Here is a 25,895-nt window from a genome sequence, read left to right as displayed (position 1 = left end):
AATATCAAAGTAGGGAGGCACCAAAAGAGGTAGCGCTCTTCAAATGCCTTCCTATTCAACATTTCAAAAGAAATTGAGAAAATTAAAAATAGAACTTTTGAAATTTGTTGTTTCTTTCTCGCTTCCAAGGGCAGACCGAACTATTCATGCTTGAATGTATTGATTTTGATGGGTTGAATGGTTGGATAACAGGTATTGTTAAGGTCATGTGGCCACGCTAATCTGATGGAAATCGCACCCCAAGCAATAACTTTACTTATTCTGAGAGATTTCATATTCTTGCTCATTGATCTACAAGATTCCCTCCCAAAGTGTATGAGAGAGGCATAAAGCAAGAATAATGGACAGTTTTTTTAGCACGACATGGGTATCGCCATTTTCTTGATGATGTGACGTACTATGTGAAGTCGTTTATCAAGTGAATGTATTAACATTTGGATGCTTCGTTCCTAGGTGCTTATGGTGATGAGCATAAAATCCTTTGTACCAGGGAGTTGAATGTACATTGTACACATAGAACTTTTTATGCTCGAAAGCTAATAGAGGGGGTGTTTTTCATCAGTATTCTTCAAAATACAAATATAAATTGCTGTATTAACTTTGATGTGCTGAATGGCTGGATAACAGGTAAACAATATGGAATATTGTTAATGTCATGCGGTCACGCTTATTTAAGTTTGCATAATACGAAGTTAAATTTTTTCTTCGCTTCGAGATAAATGTACAAATTGAATTGTTCCGTGTAAAACCTAGAAGTAATGAAACTTATTGTTCCCTTCTCGCTTCCATAGATACACCGATCTATTTTTGCTCGAATGTATTTATTTTGTTGTGGTGAATGGTTTGATAACGGGTAAACAACGCGGACTATTTTTAAGGTCATGGGGCAACGCTAATTCAAAGGAAACTGCTTATCATGCAATAACTTTACTTATTCTGGGTGATTTATCATATTCTTGCCCATTAATCTACAAGATTCCCCACCAAAGTATATATATGAGAGAGGCATAAAGCAAGAATAATGGACAGTTTCTCAGCACGACATCAAATAAATGAATTCAAATTCGGATGCTTCGTTCCCAGGTTCGTGTGGTGATGAAGCATATCATTCACCTGCTACTACAAATACAAGGAGCTATATTGAATTTGTTGTGTGGGTTTTTGAATTTGTTGAATGGTTGGATATATAGGTCATAAAGGTTGAGTTCTGGGAAGAGGTGAACAATAATTTGTTAGCGTTATCATTGTTATTATGCAAGAACATCAGAGAAAAAATGTTCCCTGAAAAGCATGGCTCTTTAAATGCCTTCATATCCTAAATATGACATGTAACAGCTAAAAAATAAGGACCACTATTTTATCATGCCACATGTTTGTGTAGTCCCATATACATCTTTCTGTGCACAGTGCTTGTAGATCTTACATTCTTTACTAATGACAATCAGCGGCACTTTCAAAATATAACAAGAGGTCACATTATTTAAATTCGTCGATCCGTTTTTCAAATTTAAAGTGGTGTCAATTCGCACTAAACTATTTCCGAAAATCAACTCAAGGGCAGTTTCAATATACTTCAATATACTCCATGAATTGTTTTTTTCTGAAGTAGTTGAACATGTCAAAGTAAGTTTCCATGAGGCATTGCCCCGCAGCAATCGAAGCCAGATCCATTTCACATTAACCCCATTAAAGCTCCACCAATCCAATTTATGGCTTTGACTAGGGTGATAATTAAGGGTTTCAGATGATTATTTAAGTCCAGTACCGATGATAAGAAACATACAAGTACTGATGAGATCTTATGCATACTAATTAAATCATAAAACTGAAAATTCCAGTGCTGTGACTAAACGATGTACGAAAATTTTGACAGAGCCCGCGCAAACGAATTCGAAACTACAAATATAAAACAAATTTTTAAAAATCCCAAAATGTTAGTTTGCTATGTGAACGAGTGATATGTCTACCTCTAAGCGAGAAACTGAAAGCTTAAAATGTATAAGGGTAGTTATGGAAATATAATAAAGTATCAATGAAACCAAATTTTCGATATACGTGATCTACTACGCAAAATTTGCATCGTTAATGAAAATTTTTTTTCAAGAACAAAATATACAGGTGAGTATATTGGCAAAATTCGCCAAGTCGATAAACGTTTTGAATACTGACGATACCATCCGTTGGAAACCGACCCTTACGGACAAGAAGTGCTATTTCTCTTGGTTGTGCGACACTTGCCAGGATTCTTAACTTCAACCCTGGACCCAATACTGTACCTAACCCTAAACCTACCTTGAAAACCCCATTTGCGACCCTAACCCTATCCCTTGTCGAAATAAAGCCCGGAATAATATTATTGAACATGTATCTAGCATATCAAAATATGTGAGATATCAACTGCGGAACCTTGGGTTTATACGAAAATATTTGACTAAAAAAGCATGTGAACAATTAATCCATGCATTAATCTCATCTCGCTTAGATTTTTGTAATTCTATTCTATTTGGACTCACAAAACAGCAGCAAGACAGACTGCGATCCATCCAAAATTCCAGTGCAAGACTCCTTACTTTCACACCAAGAATGTCCTCTGTTACGCCTATATTACGCTCTCTACACTGGCTACCGGTCCAGAAAGGGTCCACTTTAAAATAATGTTACTTGTTTATCGGGCTCTCTGTGGAATTTCGCCACAATACATTAAAGACTCACTACACCCCTACAATCCAACTCGTACCTTAAGATCTGGAAGTGATAATTTGCTGCAAATTCCACGTACCCGTCATTCATGGGGAGACCATGCTTTTTCGCATGCAGCAGCCAAATTATGGAATAAGCTTCTCCCATCACTTCGCTGTATTGCAACATATTCCACCTTTAAAGATCGTCTTAAGACTTACTTATTCCATCGGTAACCCAGTATTTCCTTAAGTTGTTCCATAATTGATATGTTATTTGTATATACATCTTAAATTAATTAGTTATCACCCTTTAGTCTCATTGGCTGCCTGTGTGGGGCATGGTGGCCTCAGATGCTATTAGAGCTCCTGTTAATATTGTGCTGACTGGGCTAGTCCCTTAAATTGTCAGTGAACGGAGCAGCTGGAGGGCATGGGCCCACCGGGCAGAGCTGAGGATTGAAATGGGTTATATAAATATTGCAAAATTATTTACTTTACTTTTATCAAAGAGAACTGTTGCTGAGCTAGCGCCATGAGCGTCCCTGGACGATGTGTGCGCTCTATATAAGTTTACACTATTATTATTATTATTATTATTATTGGTGCACTATTACTCCAATACGCTCATAGAAGGTAAAGAGTGAACTAACTTAAAAAGAAGAAGAAAACAGAAAGATTGAATAAAACCCCGAAAAGAATACAAACACAAAATTGGAGGAAGAAAAACAAAATTCATTATGCATGAACAGTGGCGAAACGTGAGTCCGCCCAATGCGAAGGCACTGAAACGGTTGGGGGAGGGCATCGCTCTAGTTGGTGTGAGGGTTCAGGCGTTTTCTAGTCTGATCATCGAAGACTAAATATTTTTCAACATGTCTTCATTTAAAATGTATCGACCGTCAAACGGAAGTTATTCTTTAATATCCTTGTCAAACGACGATACTGCTTTAGATATAATTAGGTCATGAACACCAAAGAGTCAGTTGCTGTGCTTTTTTCCACGAAAAAAATGGTATGATTCATTATTACACTTTAAGCAATAATGCATGAAATTAGGGTCGTCAAAAAAGAGAAATTTGTAAATTCACCAAATTTGATTTTCAGATAAGAGTTAAACTTACAATTGCATTATTTTAACCTCTACATTATATACAAATCATGGGTTTCGGGCATGCCGCTATGTCTCCTTACATCCATTGTTTTTTGGAAATAATTTTGACGTTACTGCATCACATTATATCCATTGTATTTTTTCTAATTTGTGCGTACTGTAATTTTGACAAATAAATCCTTGGACCGCTTTAAACAAATTTGAACTATGACAAGCCCAGCGGAAGAAATTGATAAATGATCATTTTGAGTGTGGATAGCTGACTCAGTACAGGTGGGTTAGCTGAAGGAGAAACAAAAAAAATCATAAGGGTAGGAAAGAGAGAGAGAGGAAGAGAGAGAGGAAGAGAGAGAGAGAGAGAGAGAGAGAGAGGGAGAGAGAGGGAGAGAGAGAGGGAGAGAGAGGTAGAGAGGGAGAGAGAGGGAGTGAGAGAAAGAGCGAGAGGGAAAAAGGGAAATACATCGATAGTTAGAAGCAAAAGGTGAAAATAAGCGACTTAACTTGTTTCAATATACAGGAAATCGATTTAGAATTATACAAATAAAAACGTGAGAAAACGAGACGAATAATTTTATGTTTCAATCGTGACGGGAAAATGACGTATATAAGCCTAGTGATAAAAAATCTCGGTCAACTAGTTTGGCTCTTTCTGGCTGTTTGTATTTTCCACAAATTTAATCGAATTTATTGGCCTTGATATATTTTGTCTGCTCTCCTTGACATCACTAATTAAAAAAGAAATTACAGAAGCAATAGAGCAACACATCAGAATACAGAGTATTATCATCAAAATCAGAAAAAACAGAAAATTGTATAGATTAGTAGGGTGAACTAACATGACTAAAAGGGTTATTGTTAAAAGGTTTATTGTCCGACAACTACAAAGACATTTACCATAGAAAAACTCGTTCGGGTCAGTTGTTAATCAAAGACTAGTTTATTTCTCATCCATTTGGTTCTTGAAAAGTTGTTTGATAATATGTCGGTCATAGTTGAATTCAAGAAGAAGAAAAAAAATATAAAACCCTCTGGTTTAGGTTTTATATAATGGACTTGACGCTGATGAACGCTTTGATTGGGACCCACAATAATTCAATTAAAGTCGGCGTTATAATGCCATGCTATAAATTGGTATAGGTAGCGCTCTTACTGATAATGTTTAACGCACTTTTCAAACATTAAGTGTAAATGGAAATTAAATTAGTGTTCAACAGTCAATAGAAGAATTTGTAAAGCCTTTTTGAAAATCAAAAGGCTCTTAAAAAAGAATAGTCTCCGTTCATCGATATTGGTTCCATTTTAAATATTGAACTCTATCTCTACCTGCAAATTCATGAAAAAAATAAGCATGTTAGATTATGTTATCTTAGATTGCTAATCACATTACGGAATATGAGATGGAGTAGTTCGTTTGCCTTCGTGCTAACGTGTCACGTGATCAAGATGGAGATATATGAATCAAGTTTCCTTTCACTTAAAAAAAAGGATAAAAGAATATAAAAATCGAGCATTCCTACATTAGATTCATATAATGGTCATTATCTTCCTCAAAATACTTACTCAATTTGTTTTAATGAACTTGTCTCTTCTATGAATTCTTCTACACTGCTTGATAATGGACTTTGAAAATCATCGGGAAATATCCGTTCCTTGCTTTTGGAGAACAAAAATACACCTTTTTTCCTTTTTACTTGCTTTCCATATTCACACAGTCCTCGTCTCCCGCCTTTTGTCTCCTTGTTACCATGGTAGCCGACTCACAGTCATGACTTTCTTGTTTCATCTCAACCCACAGTTTTGTCAATGTCTTTTTTGTTATGGAGGAGCGGTGAGGGAGGGGGGGAGGGGGTTCAAACATTGACTGATTAACTGATTGATTCATAAGAATCATCTGTACGTTCATAATTCGCTGGCTTAACACACACACACGCCACACACACACACGCACACAACACACATTAGAAAATAATAATTATTATCAAGTTTGACATAAACCACTAGAAAACATAAGTGTAAAATGACACCCATATCGACTTTCTCCTAAAGTTGATTCTTAAAAGAAGAGAAAGGTAATCCTAAAAGTAATTAGTCGGGCGTCCCAGGGACGAGGGACGTGGAGACTAAACACAAGCCGCTGGATAAATTTACAGTATTCCAATCGATTGCTTTGTTCTGTTTTTATTTGCTCCCGCTATTGAGAATTCCATTAAGTTCTGCATATTGACTAACCCGAGACCTCGATGTGCTTGAATATAGCAATCAAGAAGCCTTTTCAACGCAACCCATTGAAACACACCTTTATCTAACACAACCATTGTATTATATTATGGTTATGTAAAAGAACAAAACCTTGAAGTGTTCTCTTTACAAGAATGAAAAGAAAACAAAAGATTAAAACCTTGAGGAGTTCTTCTTACAAGAATTAAAAGAAAATAAACATTAAAAAAAGTAGTATGAATAGTCGTACATTCCTATCACATAGTGTTTTTAAGCATTGTGAGCAATCTCCCATGCAACAGAATTTGAATGTGACGAAAAACACAAAATAAGCGATAAAATACACAAAAACGATGAAACAAGAGAGAAACAGGGTGTAAAAAAAAGGTTCTAGTTTGTGAATTTCTGATTGGATAGTTGCTTTTTTAATCAAACTTGAATTAAAGATTACCAATAGAATTCTAAGAAGATATAAACTTTATTTATCAAGATTGAATCATATTGTCATAATCACTTCATGGAAAGAGGTTAAAAAATGATCAAACTTAATAGGCAATATTTCAGAGGGGCGATTTCTTCTATATGTCGAAGAGGACATGAAGACAATTATTTCTTAAGAAGAAACATTAGCTTTTGATCAAACTGAATGATTGAAATAAAATACTTTGATGAATAGAATTATAAAAATGAACTGTCGTATGGGAAACATTTCACAGAATCGCCCATACTTTTCCTTCATTTGTTATTGCCCAAACAGCTATCATGTTCTACTGTAATGTTTTCCTCTCTTCAAAAATGAAAACAAAAGTAGTAAAGAATGGAACGATTTAACTAGATATGAAATATACGGATCAAATATTTCCTTAAGGAAACAATATATATTGCAATACTGCAAGAGAAATTACCCCGCCCCCCCCCCCCCCACTCAGAGGTCGGAATGACCGATTGCGTGTTGCCAAAATGTCCGGTAAAGGGTACTTTTCGTGCGACAAAGCCCGGCCCGAGATTTGTAAAAAAAAGGGTGTATTTGACTTTTCACCCGAAATTTCTTTAAAAAGGGGGTGTTTTTCTCTCTCATCTCTTTGGACTCCTGAGAAATTATTCCGAATTTAGGGGGGTACATTGAGCATTTTTCCTGATTTAGGGGGTCTCCAAGGCAGGAAAAGCCCGCGAAAAGCCCGCGAAAGGGGGTTCGGAAATGTTGGCAGTCCTCAGATAGGGGGTGCTTTCAAAAAGAGGGTACGAGCATATGCGTACCCTAAATAACACTGAGTGGGGGGGGGGGGGGCCGGGGAAATTACACTTATCGAAAGGAAATATCATAAAGCGCATAGTCCGGACGCACGCGGCCGCATGTTTTTTTTTTCTTCATTTAAATAAGTAAGCTCATCTATCTAAACGAAACTGCAGAGCAAAAATATTAACAATATGTATATGTTGATAGGCTTCGCATGCAGTCAGAGTGATTATCTTAAAAGTATTACCATCAGTTGCCCCTTTACTGCCAAAATTCGGAGACCGAACCCATAATATTATATCACATGATATCGATTTTTTTTTTTACAAGGGCAGCTGTTCAACCGCACTTACTTTCACGAGTAACCCAAGTGCTATTGCATTAGTGCGCTTAATTATGAACAGCCAAGTTCATTACATAATATACAGGTAAGATTATAAATGTCCATTTCCGAAACAAAGCAACATTCCCTTCAATTTCCAATCTTCAATTATAGTGTAAAGAACTTTTAAAAAAGTCAAAACGGCATTTGGTAAAATATATATGAAAAAATGATAATGAATATGAACAATCTCATATAATGATGACAATAAAGATTTTGGTAAAATACCGTCTTTTTTAAAGATTTACTTACTATCTGTGGTTTTTCGTCCATAGTGACTTCAGCCAGGCCTAGTCCAGGATCGTTAGTAAATTGTTCTTTGTTCCTAAAGTAAAGCTCTTCTGATCTGGCAGTGTTACAACAGCATCAACTCAAGTATGAACGCCCCTAACGAAGATCATTCCCTTATTATAATGGCAGATTTATTCATACTCACACCTAGACGTCGGCTACCAGTCGCTTTATTAAAACTAACCATTGGTGTTTGATCAGCGTTGTATTGTTACTTCGTAAACACCATCTCTTATATGCAAATACATAAGTATATACGTAAGCTGGAATTCGTCCAATCATCTGCTACATGTTTTTATGGGGTAAGTGTCAACAAAATCTAAAATAACCGCGGGGCTCCAAAGCTCGACTACAATGGCTGGAAGTATACAAAAGATGGTGATATATCTACAAACTATAGTCGCCAACTCCAGTTTCAATATATAACCTATAGATAAGCTTTAAAAAGACACAAAGCTGCCCCGCTTCGTTATATGAGTGCCATTCACGCAGGTTTTAATCTGCCAAAGGGGGTTTTGATTGTTGAAAAATTTTGCAAAAATATGAACGATGGTTACTTACTTTTCAAGCGCTTGCATGCCCTTGGACGCGACTCCAATGACAAAATGTTGTGTATGCAAGACAAATGAATTTGATGCCATTTCTAATAATAGGCCTCCATATTTATGATTGATACTTATTCAATTATATGAGTTTATTGCACAATGAAAATGAATTTGTTTTACAGTTATAACATTTCAGTTTCTCATTTGAAAAGGCCTCGTACAAAATATGCAATTTTCTTCTCAAAAAGAAAGTTTATTTTAGGCCTAACGTACAGTGTGTAATCCTTTTTTTCCCCTCCAATGTTTAAAATGTCTCATTCATGCTATAAACATTGGTACTTATGAATCATTTTGTGATCTATCGAATATATATATATGCGTTACTTTGTAAATTCTTTTCATATTATGCAGATAACGTGGAAATAAAACCTAAATAAAAAATATATGATACTCGCTTCAACTTGGGCCTGTTTTTAGTTTTGGAAGAGGTTTTGGTGCACATACTAATATAATACTGTGTTCTTCGTTTGAACTTTAGCTGCCTGTTGAAAACACTTTTTGTCTCCATAAAAGATTGAACAGGTCAACCTATACGCACCAAAAAGGAAATAAAGAGAAAATTGGTGTGGGACTTTGTCTGTACAATAGTTCTGACGCTCTATAGGTTACTACAAAGAACTATTAATAACTTTGAGGAAAAAGATTAAGCCTCCCCCTCCTCCCCCGACCCCCCCCCCCCTCTGGCCACCCCTTCGTTATCATTTTTGCGATTTGCCAACAACTTATAAAGATGTCGTGTTCGTATTGCTGAAAGAAGTTTTGTCAGGGGGTGGGGTGTTTACCCCCTCTCTCCTTCTAGCGACGGCCAGTGGCGGATCCAGGGGAGGGGACCCGGGGGCCCGGGCCCCCCTGAGAAAAAAGTGTATTTTTTACATTTTTTAACGTTAATTTTACCTTTTTTTGGAGATGCCCCCCCTGGCGCTCAAGGGGGGGGGGGGTGCAATTTTTCAAATTTTTGAGGGCCAAAAAAAAAATTGGTGCTCACTTCCCCCCCCCCCCCCCCCCCCCCCCCCCCACTAAGCGAAATTTTAGCCGGCACCATTTCAAATTTGGACCCCCACCCCTAAGAAATCCTGGATCCGCGCCTGGCGACGCCCCTGTTCACATTTACATTACAGACCGAAGTATGCTTACCCCCCCCCCCCCTAAAAAGATGAATGAACTCTTCATCCGTAAGACTAGAAAATAGTCTAATGGTATGACGTCATAATGACAATAGATCATTACATCGTAAACGATGTAGCTTCGATCGGTTTGATAAAAGAATACTCGGGCAAGGAAAACCTCTATTAATTATTTGAGTCATTTAACCTCAGTCATTTGACCTCTCCCGAGGTTTCGTGGTAAACGGGACTTGTTGTTGATAATTTGTTTTCCTACTCTGCTATGACAATGACCTTAGAAATCGGTGTGAAAAATCATTTCCAGTTATATGCTTGTGTCATAGTTTACTACTATCACACTGTGATTATGCTAGTATGAGAGCCTAGGCGTAATCATGGATAGCCTATATTCAAGAATGGATCTGGAAGTGTAATATATGCGGATTTTTAAAACCAACATACTATAAAACAAAACATTCAAGGTACTATGTCCCATTTGCAGGCTAAAAAATGAAAAGGTTTAATTGAAAGACAATACTTATTTAGAAATTCCCTCAAAACGAAAGGGCTTGAAAATGACTTTTAGTAGGAAATGAACGACCATTAATTGTCGAATCGACTTAAGTGATTGCAATCACCTAAGTAATAGTCTGATTTTCAGACCCCTTTACCGAATGGTCGTACGTTTTATGCTGCACAAAGATTCAATCAGTTTAATTTTGGCCGTTACGAGTAGTGGGTTATTGATGTAGACAAATGCTCATTTTCATGTTACAGCTTATTGTATGTATGTTATTACTAAAGAAAAAAATGTGTCAGTCAGTCACTCAATAGTGTCTGAAAGTGTCTAGAAGGTAAACGGGTTTCCTTGCATAATTTGAATACTAGGACACTTTTAATGTTTAAATTTCACAGATAGGACATACATGACATATACATAATTCCTGCAAAGTTCTACAGAATTTGATTTTGGCTGCAAAAATATTTTGAGATTATATCCGACAAAAAACTAAGAACACGATAAACCAGGAAATATTAATGTTTCTATTTTCATATCTAAACTAGGATATACAAGGAGTTGAGGAAAGTGTTCTACTTTCAATTGTTTATAAAAATAGCAAGTCTCACATAAGGGACTTTCATATATCACTTGAAAGTGCAAATACCTTATCGCATTATTTGAATCATATCCGTGTGATTTTATTTGTAAATTAATATCATCGAAACAGGATACGAGATACTTACAAAAAATATAACACAAGTGTGAAGGATACATAAGTTATAGGAAACCATTGTCTGCGGAATTAAAAAAAGTAAAACCCCATAATAATGCAAGGAATTCGAAACGAATTCTCGTTATCCTTTGAAAACGAGTCAAATCAATGTATACTTAATTATAAATGAATGGATAATAATTGGAGAGTTGTGATTATGAAGACTACAATATGGTGGGAAAATCATACTCAGTAAGTTTCCAAAAGTGTTTGTATTGAGATTTACTTTCGTCTATCTTTAATTTCACCGTCAAATATAACATTTGATTGGGGTCATAACGGAATTGAAATATTAATTTCATGTAATTCTTAATACTAAGTGAGGGTAACATGAAGTAAAGAAAACATGAAAGACAGGAAGAAATATAAAAGAAAGAAGAAGGAAATAAAGATATTCAGGATGATGATGATGATGATGATGATGATGATGGTGAAAAGAAGAAGAAGGAACATACGAAGAATAAGAATAAGAACAAAAACAAAAGTGAAGATGGATAATGATAATAGCGATAGTAGTAAGAATGTTAATGATGAGAAGAAGAAGAAAAAAACAGAAGTAGAAGAAGATGAAGAAGAGGAAGAAAAAGAAGAAGAAAAAAAGAAGAACCAGAACTGCAATCGTATTTCGATATGCATGCATTGACGTTGTTGTTAGAAGTCTTTAGCATCTAGGATAATGGGGATAGGTAGGCCGAAAGAAAGGCCTCAAAAAGGCATGACACAGACAAAATGGCGTCTAGACGGTCACACATGAGTGATTTCGGAAAACAAAGATTTTAGAGACCTTGATTAGCTGCTAGAGACTATACCTACAAAGTTTGAAAATTATCGGGAGAGACCTAGATATGGCTCACAAGCACTGCTTGCAAAACGAATTGGATTTGGTGATTTGGTATAAAATGGCGTTTAAAGCCCCCCCCCCCCCTTGAGAGATATTCAAAATCTGGCTTCGAGATGCCCTGTGTTTGGCCACCAGAATATGCCTCTAAAATTTCAAGGAAAAGGGGATACTAAAGGGGGCAAAAAACTGTCTGAAAGATGATGTCATAGGCAATACGAAACCCAGCTGAATTGTGGCCTTTGTTCAAATGCGATGTACTCAAAATTGTCTGTGTGAACCGTATTTGGTATCATTCGAAAGGGCATTATGATGCAGTCAATTTGACAACATTGTTATTTGCGCGTTATGTACTGCAAGCATGTAACCATTGTTATGTATTGCATAGAAGAAGAAGAAGGTGAAACTGAGTTCGATAATTAGACGGTTCCTACTTAAAAGAAAAAAAATAGTTGTATGAATGTCTTCAATTGATTTGGTTGATGAATTCGATTGTTGACAATAATGCCTGCTTGACCTTTCCGCTTCCGCTTTGTTCGTAAATATTTATTTTTTCCGAGAATTAAATAGCAAACCCATGTTCATCTTCTATGGAATCTTGCTGATTAAGTCAGGAAAATCAATATTGACAAGCATTTAGTTCCATTTGAGTACATAGTTTTGCTTGATTTTGATCTATATCGTTATACCACATTCATACAAAAGACACGTGAGTAGCTCGCCCGTTATTAAATACTCATCTACAACATTGCTTACTGGGCATACATTATTATTTATTCAATTCGAGATAACGGGGAATTATGAACACGTTACATACCACAGTTCAATGTACAAAGAAGCCAACAATTTGTAGGATTATGACCATGTTATTATGTTTCTCATTTTTCATCCACCCAATACCCTCTCTATATGCTTGTCGTATCTTTTAAACTTCCGTTGTACAAAGGAGTATCTTTCGTGCATGTATACTTGTTTTTAACACAAATCGTTTTTTTTTGCAAAAAAGGAAAGATATTTTTCACGGAATTTAGCTATGATTACAAAAGATAAACGCCCACTTCATCAAAGGAGATAATAGGCTGCGATACAGGGTAAAGTTGAAATGCGGGAACGGGTTTTCTATAATGGATCTCTTTGTTGCAAATAATAGCACAAAATGTTGGAGTAGGGGCGGGGGCGGGGGTTCACGGTTACATGTTGGCCCCTGGTAAAGAATAATCTGGTGTAACTTAGATACTGATAATTGAATGTAAAAGTAACATGCGGGCCAGCAGGAGTTTCAGACCCTAAAAGGCTAATGCCCCCTCCCGACCAGAAAATCCTGGATCCGCCACTGCGTTGGTCCATGTTTTAGTAATGGTAGTTGGACACGTGCGGGTGGTTACCCGACGAGTAAATTAATGTCCTTTGGTTTATCATATTAGCCGTAATATAGGGGTAGCCATCCGAAAAACTGGATTGAAAAAACAGTATGATACACCATTTCCAAGGTTTGACGCCACCTCCTCCCCGTTTGTAAGCCAACAAAGGCCGGATCTAAGGCTCGGGTACCAGAAACTGTCACGTTTTCCTGGCTATGACAAAACGACAAACAACCTCATCTAATAAAGTAAATAATTGCAATGCAACCAAACATGAATCTTTGAATAGAGTATAAAATAGGGCAATGACAAGCAAATTTCGCGGCCGTTTTTTGTTATATTGTTGATTTAAGATTCCACAAAATAAGTATTATAACAATATTACATCTTCATCAAACCGTTGCAGCCCTTCTTTACCTTGGCACGCGATGTCATGAAAAGATAAAAATGAAGAAAAAAATCTAATATGAGAAATATCGATAAGTAAAGAAGTTCACTCTCAGCATTGAGATGCGGGTTGAGGGTGACTAAAGCTATGGTCACAAATCAGAGCAGCGACCGACCGATCAGTAGCCTGCTCGGTCGCTACTGGAATTAAGCATTGCCCAGCAATTAGGTCGGTGCCCGGGCGGCGACCGCCCAGGCACCGAGCGTATTTTGGGCGACGAGTGAAAAATGAGCAGGCGCCGCCCAAATTTTAACTCTGCGCTAAAACTTCAGCGGCGACAGAGCGATGCCCTAAAAACGAGCGGTGCCTGGGCGGCCGCCGCTCGGTGGCCGGGCAGCCGCCGGGCAGAATTGGTTAAAAACTCGCCGCTCGGCCGCCGAGCAGGCTACTTTGGGGTAATGTGACCATAGCATTACAATAGCTTTTGTGGCGTTGATCGGTTGAGTGATCGTAATGTTCTCTACATTGCCACAAATTCAAGTCAAGGTGATTCATTTGTGTCAAAAACCACCAAGGCCTTAATGGTCATGGTAAGGTTAAGACAGAGAGTGAGAGAGAGAGAGAGAGAGAAAGAGAGAGAGAGAGAGAGAGAGATGCAGGATCGTTCTTTTAAACCACGAGTAATGAGGATATCAAAAAGGTTGTTTAAAGATAAACTTGAGTTCTGGTAAAAAAAAAGAAAATGAATTCTCACAGAATCAATCGAAGCTTACACTGAATATTCAAGATTACAAATAAATGTCATATGTGCCAAACAAGTTTGGAAGAAAATAAATACTGGCTGAGTAATGAGCATAGAAAGATAAGAAAATCAGGTAGTACTAGCCCCGACCCCATTTGTGTAGTCCCATATACATCTTTCTGTGTACAGTGCTTGTTACTTTACCAAGACTGGGCCAAATTTATTATGATTTTGATGAGTCCAGAACCTTGCAGTGCACACCAATATTTACATGCTACATCATCAACTTTTTCTGATCCATTCCACACCTTTTCTTTCACAATGCAATCGCATTACCAGCAGGCACGTAGCCACGGGGGGGGGGGGGGGGGGGCACGTGCCCCCCCACAAAAAATTCCATGATCGGTTTAACTTTTTTAGACCCCTTTTTTTTTTACCTCGATCAATTACATGTATGTGCCCCCCCCCCCCCAAAAAAAATGAAAAAAAAAAATGAAAAAAAAATAAATAAAATAAATAAATAAACATCAAACTCTGGCTACGTGCCTGATTACCAGAACTCACCTTTATCTTTAATATGCAATTTGAACTAACTGCAGATGTTCAATTTTGTGATAAACAAGTTTTTAACCCCATTCGTGCTGACAATGTGTGACGTTACGGGGGAGTTGTGAACGGTAATTACCAGGTCTTTTTCAGACACACACGTTTTGTAATCACTCATTGTTATCCATTTGTTGGCGTCAACGCTCTACAAAAAATGTGAAAAAATATGTGAAAGGACACGTTACCCCTACTAAACCAAATATCCCTGGTGAGAAGGTTAAACAAAAAACTGTATTTTGGGGTGTTATGGTGTAAAATCAAAGTTTAGACCATAATGATACATTTACAGAATGTAAGCATAAGACCGTTTCATGATTTGGCAATTGTAAAGCCTTCATTCTCCGTAGCAGTAGATTAGTGAAAACAGTGCCAAACTGGGCTGATGATATTTTATCAAAACGCGAACATTTTTTGTTACCAAAGATTATGCGAAACATAGTGTTATTCAGTTTGGAGGAATCGGGGTACTAGTTCTATTTTCCCAATAAAGGGATTTTTTTTTCAATGCAAAGTTTGTGGTAACACTTACATGAATCCAAACAAATAAATGCAATATAAATCGGAGAAGTAGAAATATAAGAAATAAGGAAGAAGAATAGTACAGGGAGGAAAAAAATTAGAAGAAAGGGGATAAGCAGCAGAAGAAAAGAAGAAGGAGAAAAAGAAGGAGGAGCCGAGGAGGGGCAGGAGAAGAAGAAGAAGAAGAAGAAGAAGAGCATACATGAGAACAACAAGAAGAGAAAATGATGGAAAAAGATAGGAAAAAGTCATTTTCAAAGAGACATGCCTCACTGATTTGAGGCGGGCAGGGTGGCGTACCAACACTCCAAAAGCTTAGATTTTATCTAATCTTTGGGTGTTTGACGAGGGGAAAACTTCTATAGACTTGAAAAAGGCAGAACAGCGATTTATGCCAAATTGTATAAGGGAAAGGGCATCAAGTCATTGACAAGATACTGTACGTCACCACTGTTGACTCGGTAAACATTTTCTGAAAGGAAATTTTCAGCCATGATGGAGTGGCATGATCGTTGTCAAGCAAATATAATGGTTTATGCATGAACAAGGTCCATGGTTTATTGCAGGCAGATCACAGACAATGCATAAGACTTGGGTCCGACGGACCGATATTTTGGGCCAAAGAGCAAGGCGATATATTGCGTCATATATATATATATATATATATATATAATATCGCAGACTGAATTTTGTTCTTTCCTTCTTACTTTTCTGTTATAAAGTTTTTGTTAGAGATGCATTTGTCTCGATTAGATTCTGACAAATAATCAGACGCAAAGAAAGAAGAGACAACAATGAAAAAGGTGCCTTACTTCCCACCCTCCTTTAATTTTTTATTTTTTTTTTTTTTTTTGGTATTACTATCCCCGCTTTTTGTATCCCCCTCTTTTTCCTCTCTCTCTCTCTCTCTATCTCTGAACATGAATTAAAACATTTACTCTTCTGAATTATTAACACAATCTGCTTTCATGTGGAAAGTTGGTTGACATTGGACATGTTATTATTTCCGATTAGTAAACACGATTAATTTACGATTAAACGATTATTATTACGATTACACGATTACGTATTATTTACGATTAAACGATTACTAGACCATATGGACAGTAGACAAAATGGGAATTAGACCAACTGGAAATTAGACTAAATGATCAATAGACCAAACAGGTAGTAAAGTTATTGCAGATTAGACCAAATGGGAATTAGACCAATGATAAGCAAAGTAGACGAAATGATTATCACATCATGTGGATAGTAGACAATATGTGAATACACCACGTGGGTAGTAGAACTGATTGTAATAATAGCCTAATAGTCCACTCCAAATTTTATTTAACCGAAACGGAAATTCTTTTTGCCCAATTGATCGTGAGCCCGGCAGCCACTGAGCAGCTTCAGATCGACGTTGCTCTATCCCTTATTGTTGAACGCCAAACAAGGTAGCAACAACTCCTATCTTTTAACGTCTTTTGGTATGATGCGGCCGGGGTTCGAACCCACGACCTCCCGGTTGTGAGGCGGACGCTCTACTGACTGAGACCAAACGGCAATTCACCTTATATATAAAACATGTGTAAAGCGTGAAATTCAACATTTTGAAAACCCTGTCACTCCTAAGCCTTTTTAAATTACGAGTTCACTTTAAAAAGAGGGTGTATTTCACTTTTCTAACTGCCTGATACAACCGTTCTTAGTATATGGTTTTATCATAAAGTCACGAGATATGTTTTAATGGCGATGTACAACAAAATTTACGTTTAAAGTGTATGCTTGGGGTTCGGCCGTTTAATGCCACTGTTTAGTGGCAGACTCAGGGTCGAGTAAGAATGAGGGGGGGGGGGGGTTGGGCAGCTCAGCCCCCCCCCCCCCAAATAAGGTTAAGGTGCTTTGTACTCCTAAATTTAAGTTTCTCATATAGTCATACCAGGGGTGTTTATTGATCCAATTGCTACCGGGGAGCACACGGGGGGTGGGGGGGGGGGGGGGGGGGGTCATTTTACGTACTTATTTGAAGACGTGCCAGATTGATAGGGAAAGAAGTCCCATGGTGTTTTTTGAAAGGTAATTTTCATTTCAGGTAATAATAAAAAAAAATACATTTTTAACAGGTTCCAACCAACCTACACCGAATGTTCGATTTCGTCAAAAGTTCAAATAGAATTTTGAGTGTAATTCTAAGAATAGAATGTGAGTAACGAGCAAAGTAATGTCGGAATGATACAGGGATTAAATAAAACAGTGGTGCATTATTATGATAAAGAGAAGTCAGACATTAATATACAACCACAGCAGAGCCAGAGATATGGGAAATATTTCTCCTCAAAAAGCCCGAATATGTAAGACGGTGGGATATTATTCCATGTCCTTCTTCGAGGTGGCGCTGTTGTCTTTCATTATTATTGTAGTTAAATTTAATTGTATATATTACCAATAGACCAGTTCACGGTTAGCACATGTCCCAAATTACCCCGAATATCCACAGATCTCCAAAATCATGAAGAGGTCGCACCTTGTACATATTGAAATAATCACTCCTACAGCGATGGAGGTGCTACATAAATAGCCTTAGGCTTTGATTTAGACCTATTGAACATTTTATCAGTATTTAAGGTCATACAAAGTAACTCACATATCCCTGGTAATATTTTCAACAGGATTGGATTGTGGAGTTTAAAAATTGCATAACCATTGTGAAACCTAGTGTTAGAATAAGCAACTTCGAAAAATTGGGCTCTAAAACGCTTAGGATTTCGAAAACTTAAAATATCAAATTTATCTGTGCTCCCGATAAATTTCGAATAGCGCCTAACGGCCATACAATGGTAGCTGCGACCATGAAAATCTTGGAATATATAATTTCCAAAAAGTCAAGATAAAGTAATATCAAACTTGAGAGGGAGCTATACAAGATATTACAGAGTTTATTATTCACCATTTCATCACTTTAGACTCAACCGGGACAACGATCACTGAATATTGTAGGATCGTATATGCTTCCAATATGTTCATTTGAACCAAATTCAAGACCCCATACCAAAACTTTGTATTACCTTTAAACAGAGAGAAAGAAATGGGGAAGTAACTATTCAAAACGAACATTTAAGATATCTACTAAATGTTCATTCGTTCATCTATGCGAATGCAGGTATGTTAAAATGTTAATTAATCAATTTATAGAGCGATGATTAATCAATTATTGAGCGATGATTAATCAATTATAGAGCGTTGATAAATCAATTTTTTGACATTGATTCCTTCAATTTTTCATGAATGTGGTGACTTGTCGTTTACGAACGACAAGCATCGATATCTAATCAATCTATCAAACAAAACAAAATCTAGCTGCAGTAAATACTCAGAAAAGTATAAAAAAAAGAAGGGAGATGCCAGGGTGAAATTATTGACGATGATTAAAAGTTTGAATAAAAAATTAAGACAGAACGTGTTCTGGGGTCATATTTATTGCAATTTTAGACGGTTATATCCACCAGCGTTATGTTGAACACTAGTACATGTATGTTCAATTTTAAATGTGTGTGTGGATTTTTGTGAGGAATAATATATATATATATATATATATATATATATATATATATATATATATATATTTATATATATATATATATATATATTTATTTATATTGTTTAAGGCGGGGGGGGGGGGGGTAAAGGGAGTGAATGAGACATGCTAGAAGGGGGAGGGGAACCATACATCTCTCGTCTCATTTCATTCCTTTTTTAAGACTTGCCCTTACTGTTACGATTTAGGTTCTTTTATTTTTGTTAAGACTACATGATTGTATGATTTATTTTGTTCTCACGGTACCAGAAGTATGCGTTGTCTAGTCTAAAGTAAATGTCGTAAGAAATCATTGTGGAAGCCGGACCTACTGTGTTTTATACATGTATCAAATATAAGATATTAATTTTATTTATGAGTATAATTGTATTAAGTCTTATGTAATATAATTTTGCAAAATGTTTTATCTTAATTGTGCAATTAATGTATTCGTTGTTTTTTTGTTTCTTGAGAGAAAAATAATAAAAAAATAACATTCCATATCAACAATAACATCGAACTAAATCGACCCCAATAAAAACACAGCACATTAATATGATTCGATGAATTAACATCATTTCCATTTTCCGTTCTACACTTCAACGGGCGTTTTTGCATTTGTATGTTTTGGTCTTAAATTGATATGTAGGCCATGTCCTATTAGGACAATGGGAGTATGGGACATGATAATTTCAAGCCCCTAGTTGTATGTGAGACAGGGTTGCTTTAAAAAAAATAAGTTATACATTTATATGTTGCATTGCTATATCATGCAGGATATGGAAGGGGGCCCACGGCAGAAAATTAAAAAAGCTATTTAAAAGCAACTAAACAAAAAAGGTAGAAAGGGGCACATTATTCAGGTACCTTTTATGGGGTCTAAAATGTAATAAAAAAGGGGAATATTTTGTACTTGAAGTACTATTGAATGCCACTGGGATTTCGGGAGAGAGGGGACTGGACATGGTCGTTGTGCCTTCTTCCCCCAATCTTGTCAATGCTACATGTATATGAGGTCCCTTCTCCTTTATAATAATGTGCATCTTCATCAAAGATTGGCATTCGATTTTTTTCAGCTTGTAAATGTGCCATTGTAAAAAGGAGCTTGACCATTCACATTTTTGTACTTGTCTATAGAATTCATATTTAGTTGATTTAGAACATTTAAAATTAGCTATAAATTGTATGATATAGTTTCACTCATGTATGTAGCGCCAAGCGATTGAAAGCTTATACGGGTTACCATATCTCTAATATGTGTCTTTAAAATATGAATAGAATATCCAAATAAACAAATTCAAGAAACCCATGAATTTATTGTAATAACAACTAAGAAACATTCGTTTAAGTGTGGTTAATGGTATTTTGTCAGATTTGCTTTTTCACATTATACAATTTCAATGGTACGCATATGAGTATTATTTCCCTTACATTTCCCAGTATTTCCCAGTACTTTCCAGTATGCCTCGCCCGGGCTGGAAATTGCCAATCTTGATAATTTCAAAATAAATTTTGGAAATATTATAACAAATCAGAAAACATCAGAAAACTTACTCCATGCATAAAAAACTAACAAATTATGCAAAAATCAAACTTATTTTTGTATAAATATCATCCAGTCGATTGTCTATTTCCATGTTTGTAAGTTTAATGCCCTTTTAATGGGTGAAGGAGGATACATTTTTTATTAAACATTGCATAGTCATCATTTTTTTTATTCCAAGAGTGTGTTCCCTATGATGTTTTGAACTATTAGGGAATGCCAATCATTATCCGAGGGCTTTGAAGTAGAACGGAGAACCTATTTACAACCTGTTATTGAACTATTGAACTCCTTTGTTCACAGTCAATGTTATTGTGTTCGGAATCATTTTTAGTATTTGCCCTGGTTCAATCAAAAGACTTCCTCCTTCTTTTTTGCTATTCTTTTTATTTTAGTATAAAAAGGACTTTAAAATATGACACATTTAGTTTTGCTTCACAGATATTTGTCGAATTCTTGCCCCCCCCCCTCCTAAGAAAATTGAGGATTTGTCACAGAAGCATGTTGAATGATCATTAATGCTAATACTACTACTATTACTACTACTACTATTACTACTACTACTACTACTACTACTACTACTACTACTACCGGTACCACCACCACCACCACCACCACTACTACTAGTACTACAACTACTACCACTATTTTAACTGCGTCCATTTCAGTCTTTAGACAAACGTGAAGCCAATATCTCGATATCACATTAAGATGTTTTTAAAAAACATGATAAAATCATAATCGTGGATAAAATACATAACGGATAATTGTACTCCTTCGCGCTCTAAGACAAGATTATTCAAACAGGCAAACTTTTTCCGTGCATTATGACATAATCAACCCTGATTTTGCAGACCCATGTTTTTTGTGTAATGAACAAAAACATAATCGTTATCATGTATAAGTAGATGTCGGAGCTAATTATCCTTAGTGATAGTTATGTTAGAAGTATTATCCGGGCCGCGTCTTATTTTTTCGTACCACGGCGAGGCCAGATTCCAGTATGTACTCATTTTCATACATAACAAGCTACGTAAGCTTGCAAAGTGGTCACAAACAATCAGACTTTGATTATTTATTGCTTTGCCTCGCTATTTATAAAGGCAAAAAAACTAAATAAACTGAGATATGAACCCTCAAATCAACGTCAAAGTGCTATTAGTAACACGCTGTCCTTACAGATTGAGCTGACGATGAGTTGATGAAAGATTGATTTGTATAATAACTATCACCCTATTGACCACCCAACCGGATTCCATGTGCGCATGCGCTGGTTTCCTTCGCGAGTGCGCATGCGCAGGTTTCCCTCGCGAGCTCAATCTGGCCTCGCCGTGGTACGAAAAAATAAGACGCATCCGGGCCAGTGTAAGTTCGCGCGCGCGTGTGTGTGTGTGTGTGTGTGTGGGGGGGGGGGGGGTCCGGGCCGTTTTTCGGGTGGTTATCCGGAGAGAGTTGTTCCGATACTCACTAAAGACATTTGTAAAAAGAGCAGAAGTTTTCTTGAGCACCATTATCTAGATTTAAAATTAGTGGACAATGAATTTGTAGTCGAGTGTTTTACCCGAGTCCATCAACAAGGTCGACAAACACTTACAACAGACCTTTCAATATTCATTTTTGTAGCCCGAATCGGAATGGCCAACAATCGGTCGGTTTAAAGTCGGTTCGGCGGTGTGACCGAGGTATTTAGTTGTAGAAAAACAGAAGATAGATTCCGCAAGACAAGGGGACGAATGTTAATATTAGCTATTGATGTTCTAAGCAGTGATCGAGGATTTAAAAATATATTTGTTCTATCTTTTTATGTATACGAACAATTCGCGGTAGTATAAAACGATGGTCACGATGTCTATAGATAGATAGATAGATAACTGGTTTATTAATGAAAAACATCATTGCGGCATAGCCGAATTGCGATGATTTTACAAATATTCCTTTTTAAAAATGACATAAATACATTTGTACAAACGTTTAAAATACATTTGGAAATATAGATTCAAAAACATATTGCATATATTCAGACTGTTTCAAAAATTGATATTATTGTTATTATGATATTATGATAATACTGTGGAGTAGGAGGATATAAGTTTAAGGAAAAACTAAAAAGTGCCCATTGTAGACAGGTTGCTTTTCTAGACCGGTTCTTCAACACATACTTCCTTCTACAGGGAAGCAATATAAGTGACTAATTTAGACAGGTGGCCTTTATATAGAGGTGGCCAAAGATATAGGTTTGACTGTATTTTTCAAATACTGTACTTATGAATGTAGCAAGGGCGGCGATTTCTTCTCATGAACTGGGGGACGAAATGCGAGGGACGAGGGAGCATAGTGAACGACAGGGGCGAAGGTGACGGAAGTGAAAACCCCCTTACAGGTGATACAGGTGATACCAACGGAATACAGATTTTCTACAATAATTACTTGTACATTTTGAAATATATTATTCGGGGGAGCGTACCGACCGAGCGAGAAAATTTTGGCATTTTTTATTAGTCTAAACGCTGCACTTTTGGGCTCTCCAGAGCCTAAAAGTGTGTTGCAGTCTTATGTCAGTATTTGCTATACATTTTCTTTTTTGCATTTTTCACATTTTCCGATCCCTCCTAAAAGAATGGAGGAAGGGGGACGGGGGACACGTCCCCCGGGATCGTCGCCCCTGGAGAACAATCCCTTTATTCTGGCAATGCTTCTCTTCATCTCTCTAGTCCAGAGCCACTTTCCAACCGGACGGACAAGGCCATTCGAAAGAGACAAGTTAATGACTTTCATAAAGACAGGGAGCAGTGACTAAAAGCTTTGTTGGCATGGGATACAGAAAACCCGATTTGATTTTTAAGGTTTTTGACCAATTTCTCAATATATTTTTCAGGTGATGTTTTAAAATGGGTCAAGATTTGAGAGTGTGAAATAAGAAAATGGTTACTATCCAAAAAGATATCATCAGGAGTACAAGTTCCACCTTTCACAGCTTACTTAATATCAGAATGAAATCTCACTATCTTATCGAAGAAGAAGCTTCCTAAATCATTAAAAAATGTTCTCTTATCAAGATGAGGAGGTATCATAGGAAATACCGTAGGATGAAGATTGATCATATTCAAGGAAGATTTAGTCATATTAAAAAGGCTCCTTTGATCTGAGCTGTTTTCCTTTATCATGTCAGAGTAATTATGTATGACGGGCACTATTCTTAACAAATAATGTCTTATTACGAGCAGCTTTAAAGCTCTCGTAATCAAGAGGGGATCTTGTTCTCAGTCATCATCTTCTTCTTTTTCTTTCTGAAAAGTGCAGGCTTCGTAAAATTAAGATTAATTTGAGTTGAAAATATCTGAAAGATTTGCGGTTACGAGCAAAATCAAATGACCTATTTTCACTTCACAGCCCTCCTTGTTGATCCCATCGACGAGCATGAGAACGATGAGGGTTAATGTTTGTCTTCCTACGATGCCTCGACCTGACCAACTTTTGTATTTCCTTGTAATTTATGTGAACACATATTTTGTCCCTTGGTACTTGGTACTTGGTTGGGTAATCCCTTTGGCAGCTCACTTAGGAAGCTATACTGGGATGGTAGGTGAGGCGATTAACTACAAGGAGTGTCATGAATTACAGGAATGGTGTGTGGACAAAGCACTCGTTAATTTACAGTAAAATATGCTAAGTCCAGTGCAAGTAAAAACCAAGCTAGTAAGCTTATATCAGGGAGGTGTCACTTATAAGTGATACCTCCCTGCTCATATGATGTGAGAACCAACAGGGGGCTGCATCATTCTGATGGAGGGTAGAGCAGCCTCATTTAAGTTGGTTATTCCTGTTGCATTGACTGCTGAACCTGACAGATGCTTACAGATCCTTATTGCTCTTGAAACAAGTGTTCCAATTCATGTTTCTTGATAATGTGAAATATTCAAGCTTACATCTAAAAGTTTTCAACAAAGAACCTAATTTCAGCAGTCCACCATTCATTTTTGAGTTACGAAAAAAAATTAAAAAAAAAAAAAAAAATCAAATTTACAAGGGGTATGAAGAATTTAGTTGTTCTCTCATGTCATTTCACAACATAATTATTATACATAAATAGGATTCATTGTGCTACCAACTTAAACCAATTTCTTGTACATACCGTAATCGCCGATTTCAGACGTTTAAACTCCCCTATGATCGTCTTCTTCCGATAGTAGCTGTCTGGTCGAGGCATCGTCGGTAGACCAACATTAGCCCTCGTTGTTCTCATGCTCGCCGAAGGGATCAACAAGGAAGCCTGTGAAGCAGTGGTGGTCGCGAGAGACGACGATGTGGAGGTTTGTCTGTATGTACTGTTACCAGAGCTGTAACCATTGGGAGGAGTGGCGTTCTTGCCCCCATCAGCTGGTGAGGGGTAAGTCACCTCACCCCTCAGCATCTTCACGATCGCTTGGTTTGACATGGTCAGATGGTGGACGAACGAGCTCGAAAACGAAGCGATCAGAAAAACTACGAAGTAGATTACGACGACATGGCTGGTAGGCCTACGGCCTCAAACGGATCACGCGTACGTGAAGATCCTATAACATAAGAAATGACAGGTGTATCAGGTCTAAATCACCCAGGAATATGTAACATTCTTACGTAACCACCGCACAGCTGATCGTCAACACGTTACCCCGAACAACGCAGCTTTTGACCTATAGTACAAATTTCAAATAATTCAGCAAACGCTGCACGAACAGAATGTACGGAAGTTCATCAAACCTATATGAGTTTCCTCAAAGACATGTATAACAGGGTTACAATACACATGCGTCTAGTGTGCGTCATATACAGAGATGAAGGAGAATCGAAATTTCATTCACTAAAATGTGACGCTTCGATCGTCATCAACAAGGCAACTATTATGCTGATGTATCAGACCATGATGCCTTTTAGCTACTAGCCGAAAATGGGTTTGTCTGCAATTTGAAGCTGATTCGGCTTTTATTCTGACTAGAAAAAGCTAAATGCGCTAGAATGTATTATTTAGAACCTATTTCAGGAAGAGAGTGGTTGTTTAGATTGCAATATATAATATAATTTAAGCTATGGCGGTGTTGTGCGTGTGCAGTGACACTTCACTATCTTTACAAAATGCATGCCCATCGCCTGCACTCCATACCCTCCAACTAATAGCATATTAACACCAGCCTACTACTTCGAATGCGATGAACTCGCTGATCTCCGAAAAGTGGAGGGACAACAACAGAGAGAGTGCTTTAAATAAACTCTAGAAAATTTGCAAAATATATCACGTTATTTTTCAAGCTTTTGCAGGAATTTTTGTGTTTTAGCAGCTTTTTGATATCCCAGCATATTTTCATGGATTCCTGAAGTTGAATTTATACTCGATCGGAGTGATTCAGAAGTTTTTCATTTGAATCAAGCTGCAAACCCTTGGCAGCCATCTTGATTTCTTC

At 37.0% G+C, this 25,895-nt stretch overlaps 1 protein-coding gene across 2 annotated transcripts in view; it reads right to left on the bottom strand.

Annotated features, from left to right (window-relative positions):
• The window catches only part of LOC584025 (sodium- and chloride-dependent glycine transporter 1), a 47,228-nt gene extending 21,989 nt beyond the window's left edge, over window positions 1–25,239 (bottom strand). The window contains exon 1 of one of the 2 annotated variants that reach the window (XM_030980574.1): window positions 24,590–25,239. In XM_030980574.1, the coding sequence (XP_030836434.1) occupies window positions 24,590–24,892 (303 nt within the window). In that variant the 5' untranslated portion in view covers window positions 24,893–25,239. Of the gene's footprint in view, window positions 1–7,880; window positions 8,014–24,589 lie in introns of those variants that run through there. The other variant, XM_030980575.1, reaches the window with a different exon arrangement.
• Window positions 25,240–25,895: the final 656 nt, after the last annotated feature.

Source organism: Strongylocentrotus purpuratus, unplaced genomic scaffold, assembly GCF_000002235.5.
Source record: "Strongylocentrotus purpuratus isolate Spur 01 unplaced genomic scaffold, Spur_5.0 spur5_scaffold_11, whole genome shotgun sequence".
NCBI classification, from domain to species: domain Eukaryota; kingdom Metazoa; phylum Echinodermata; class Echinoidea; order Camarodonta; family Strongylocentrotidae; genus Strongylocentrotus; species Strongylocentrotus purpuratus.
Note: the sequence above shows the minus strand (reverse complement) of the source record. Positions and strands in the feature narration are given on the sequence as shown.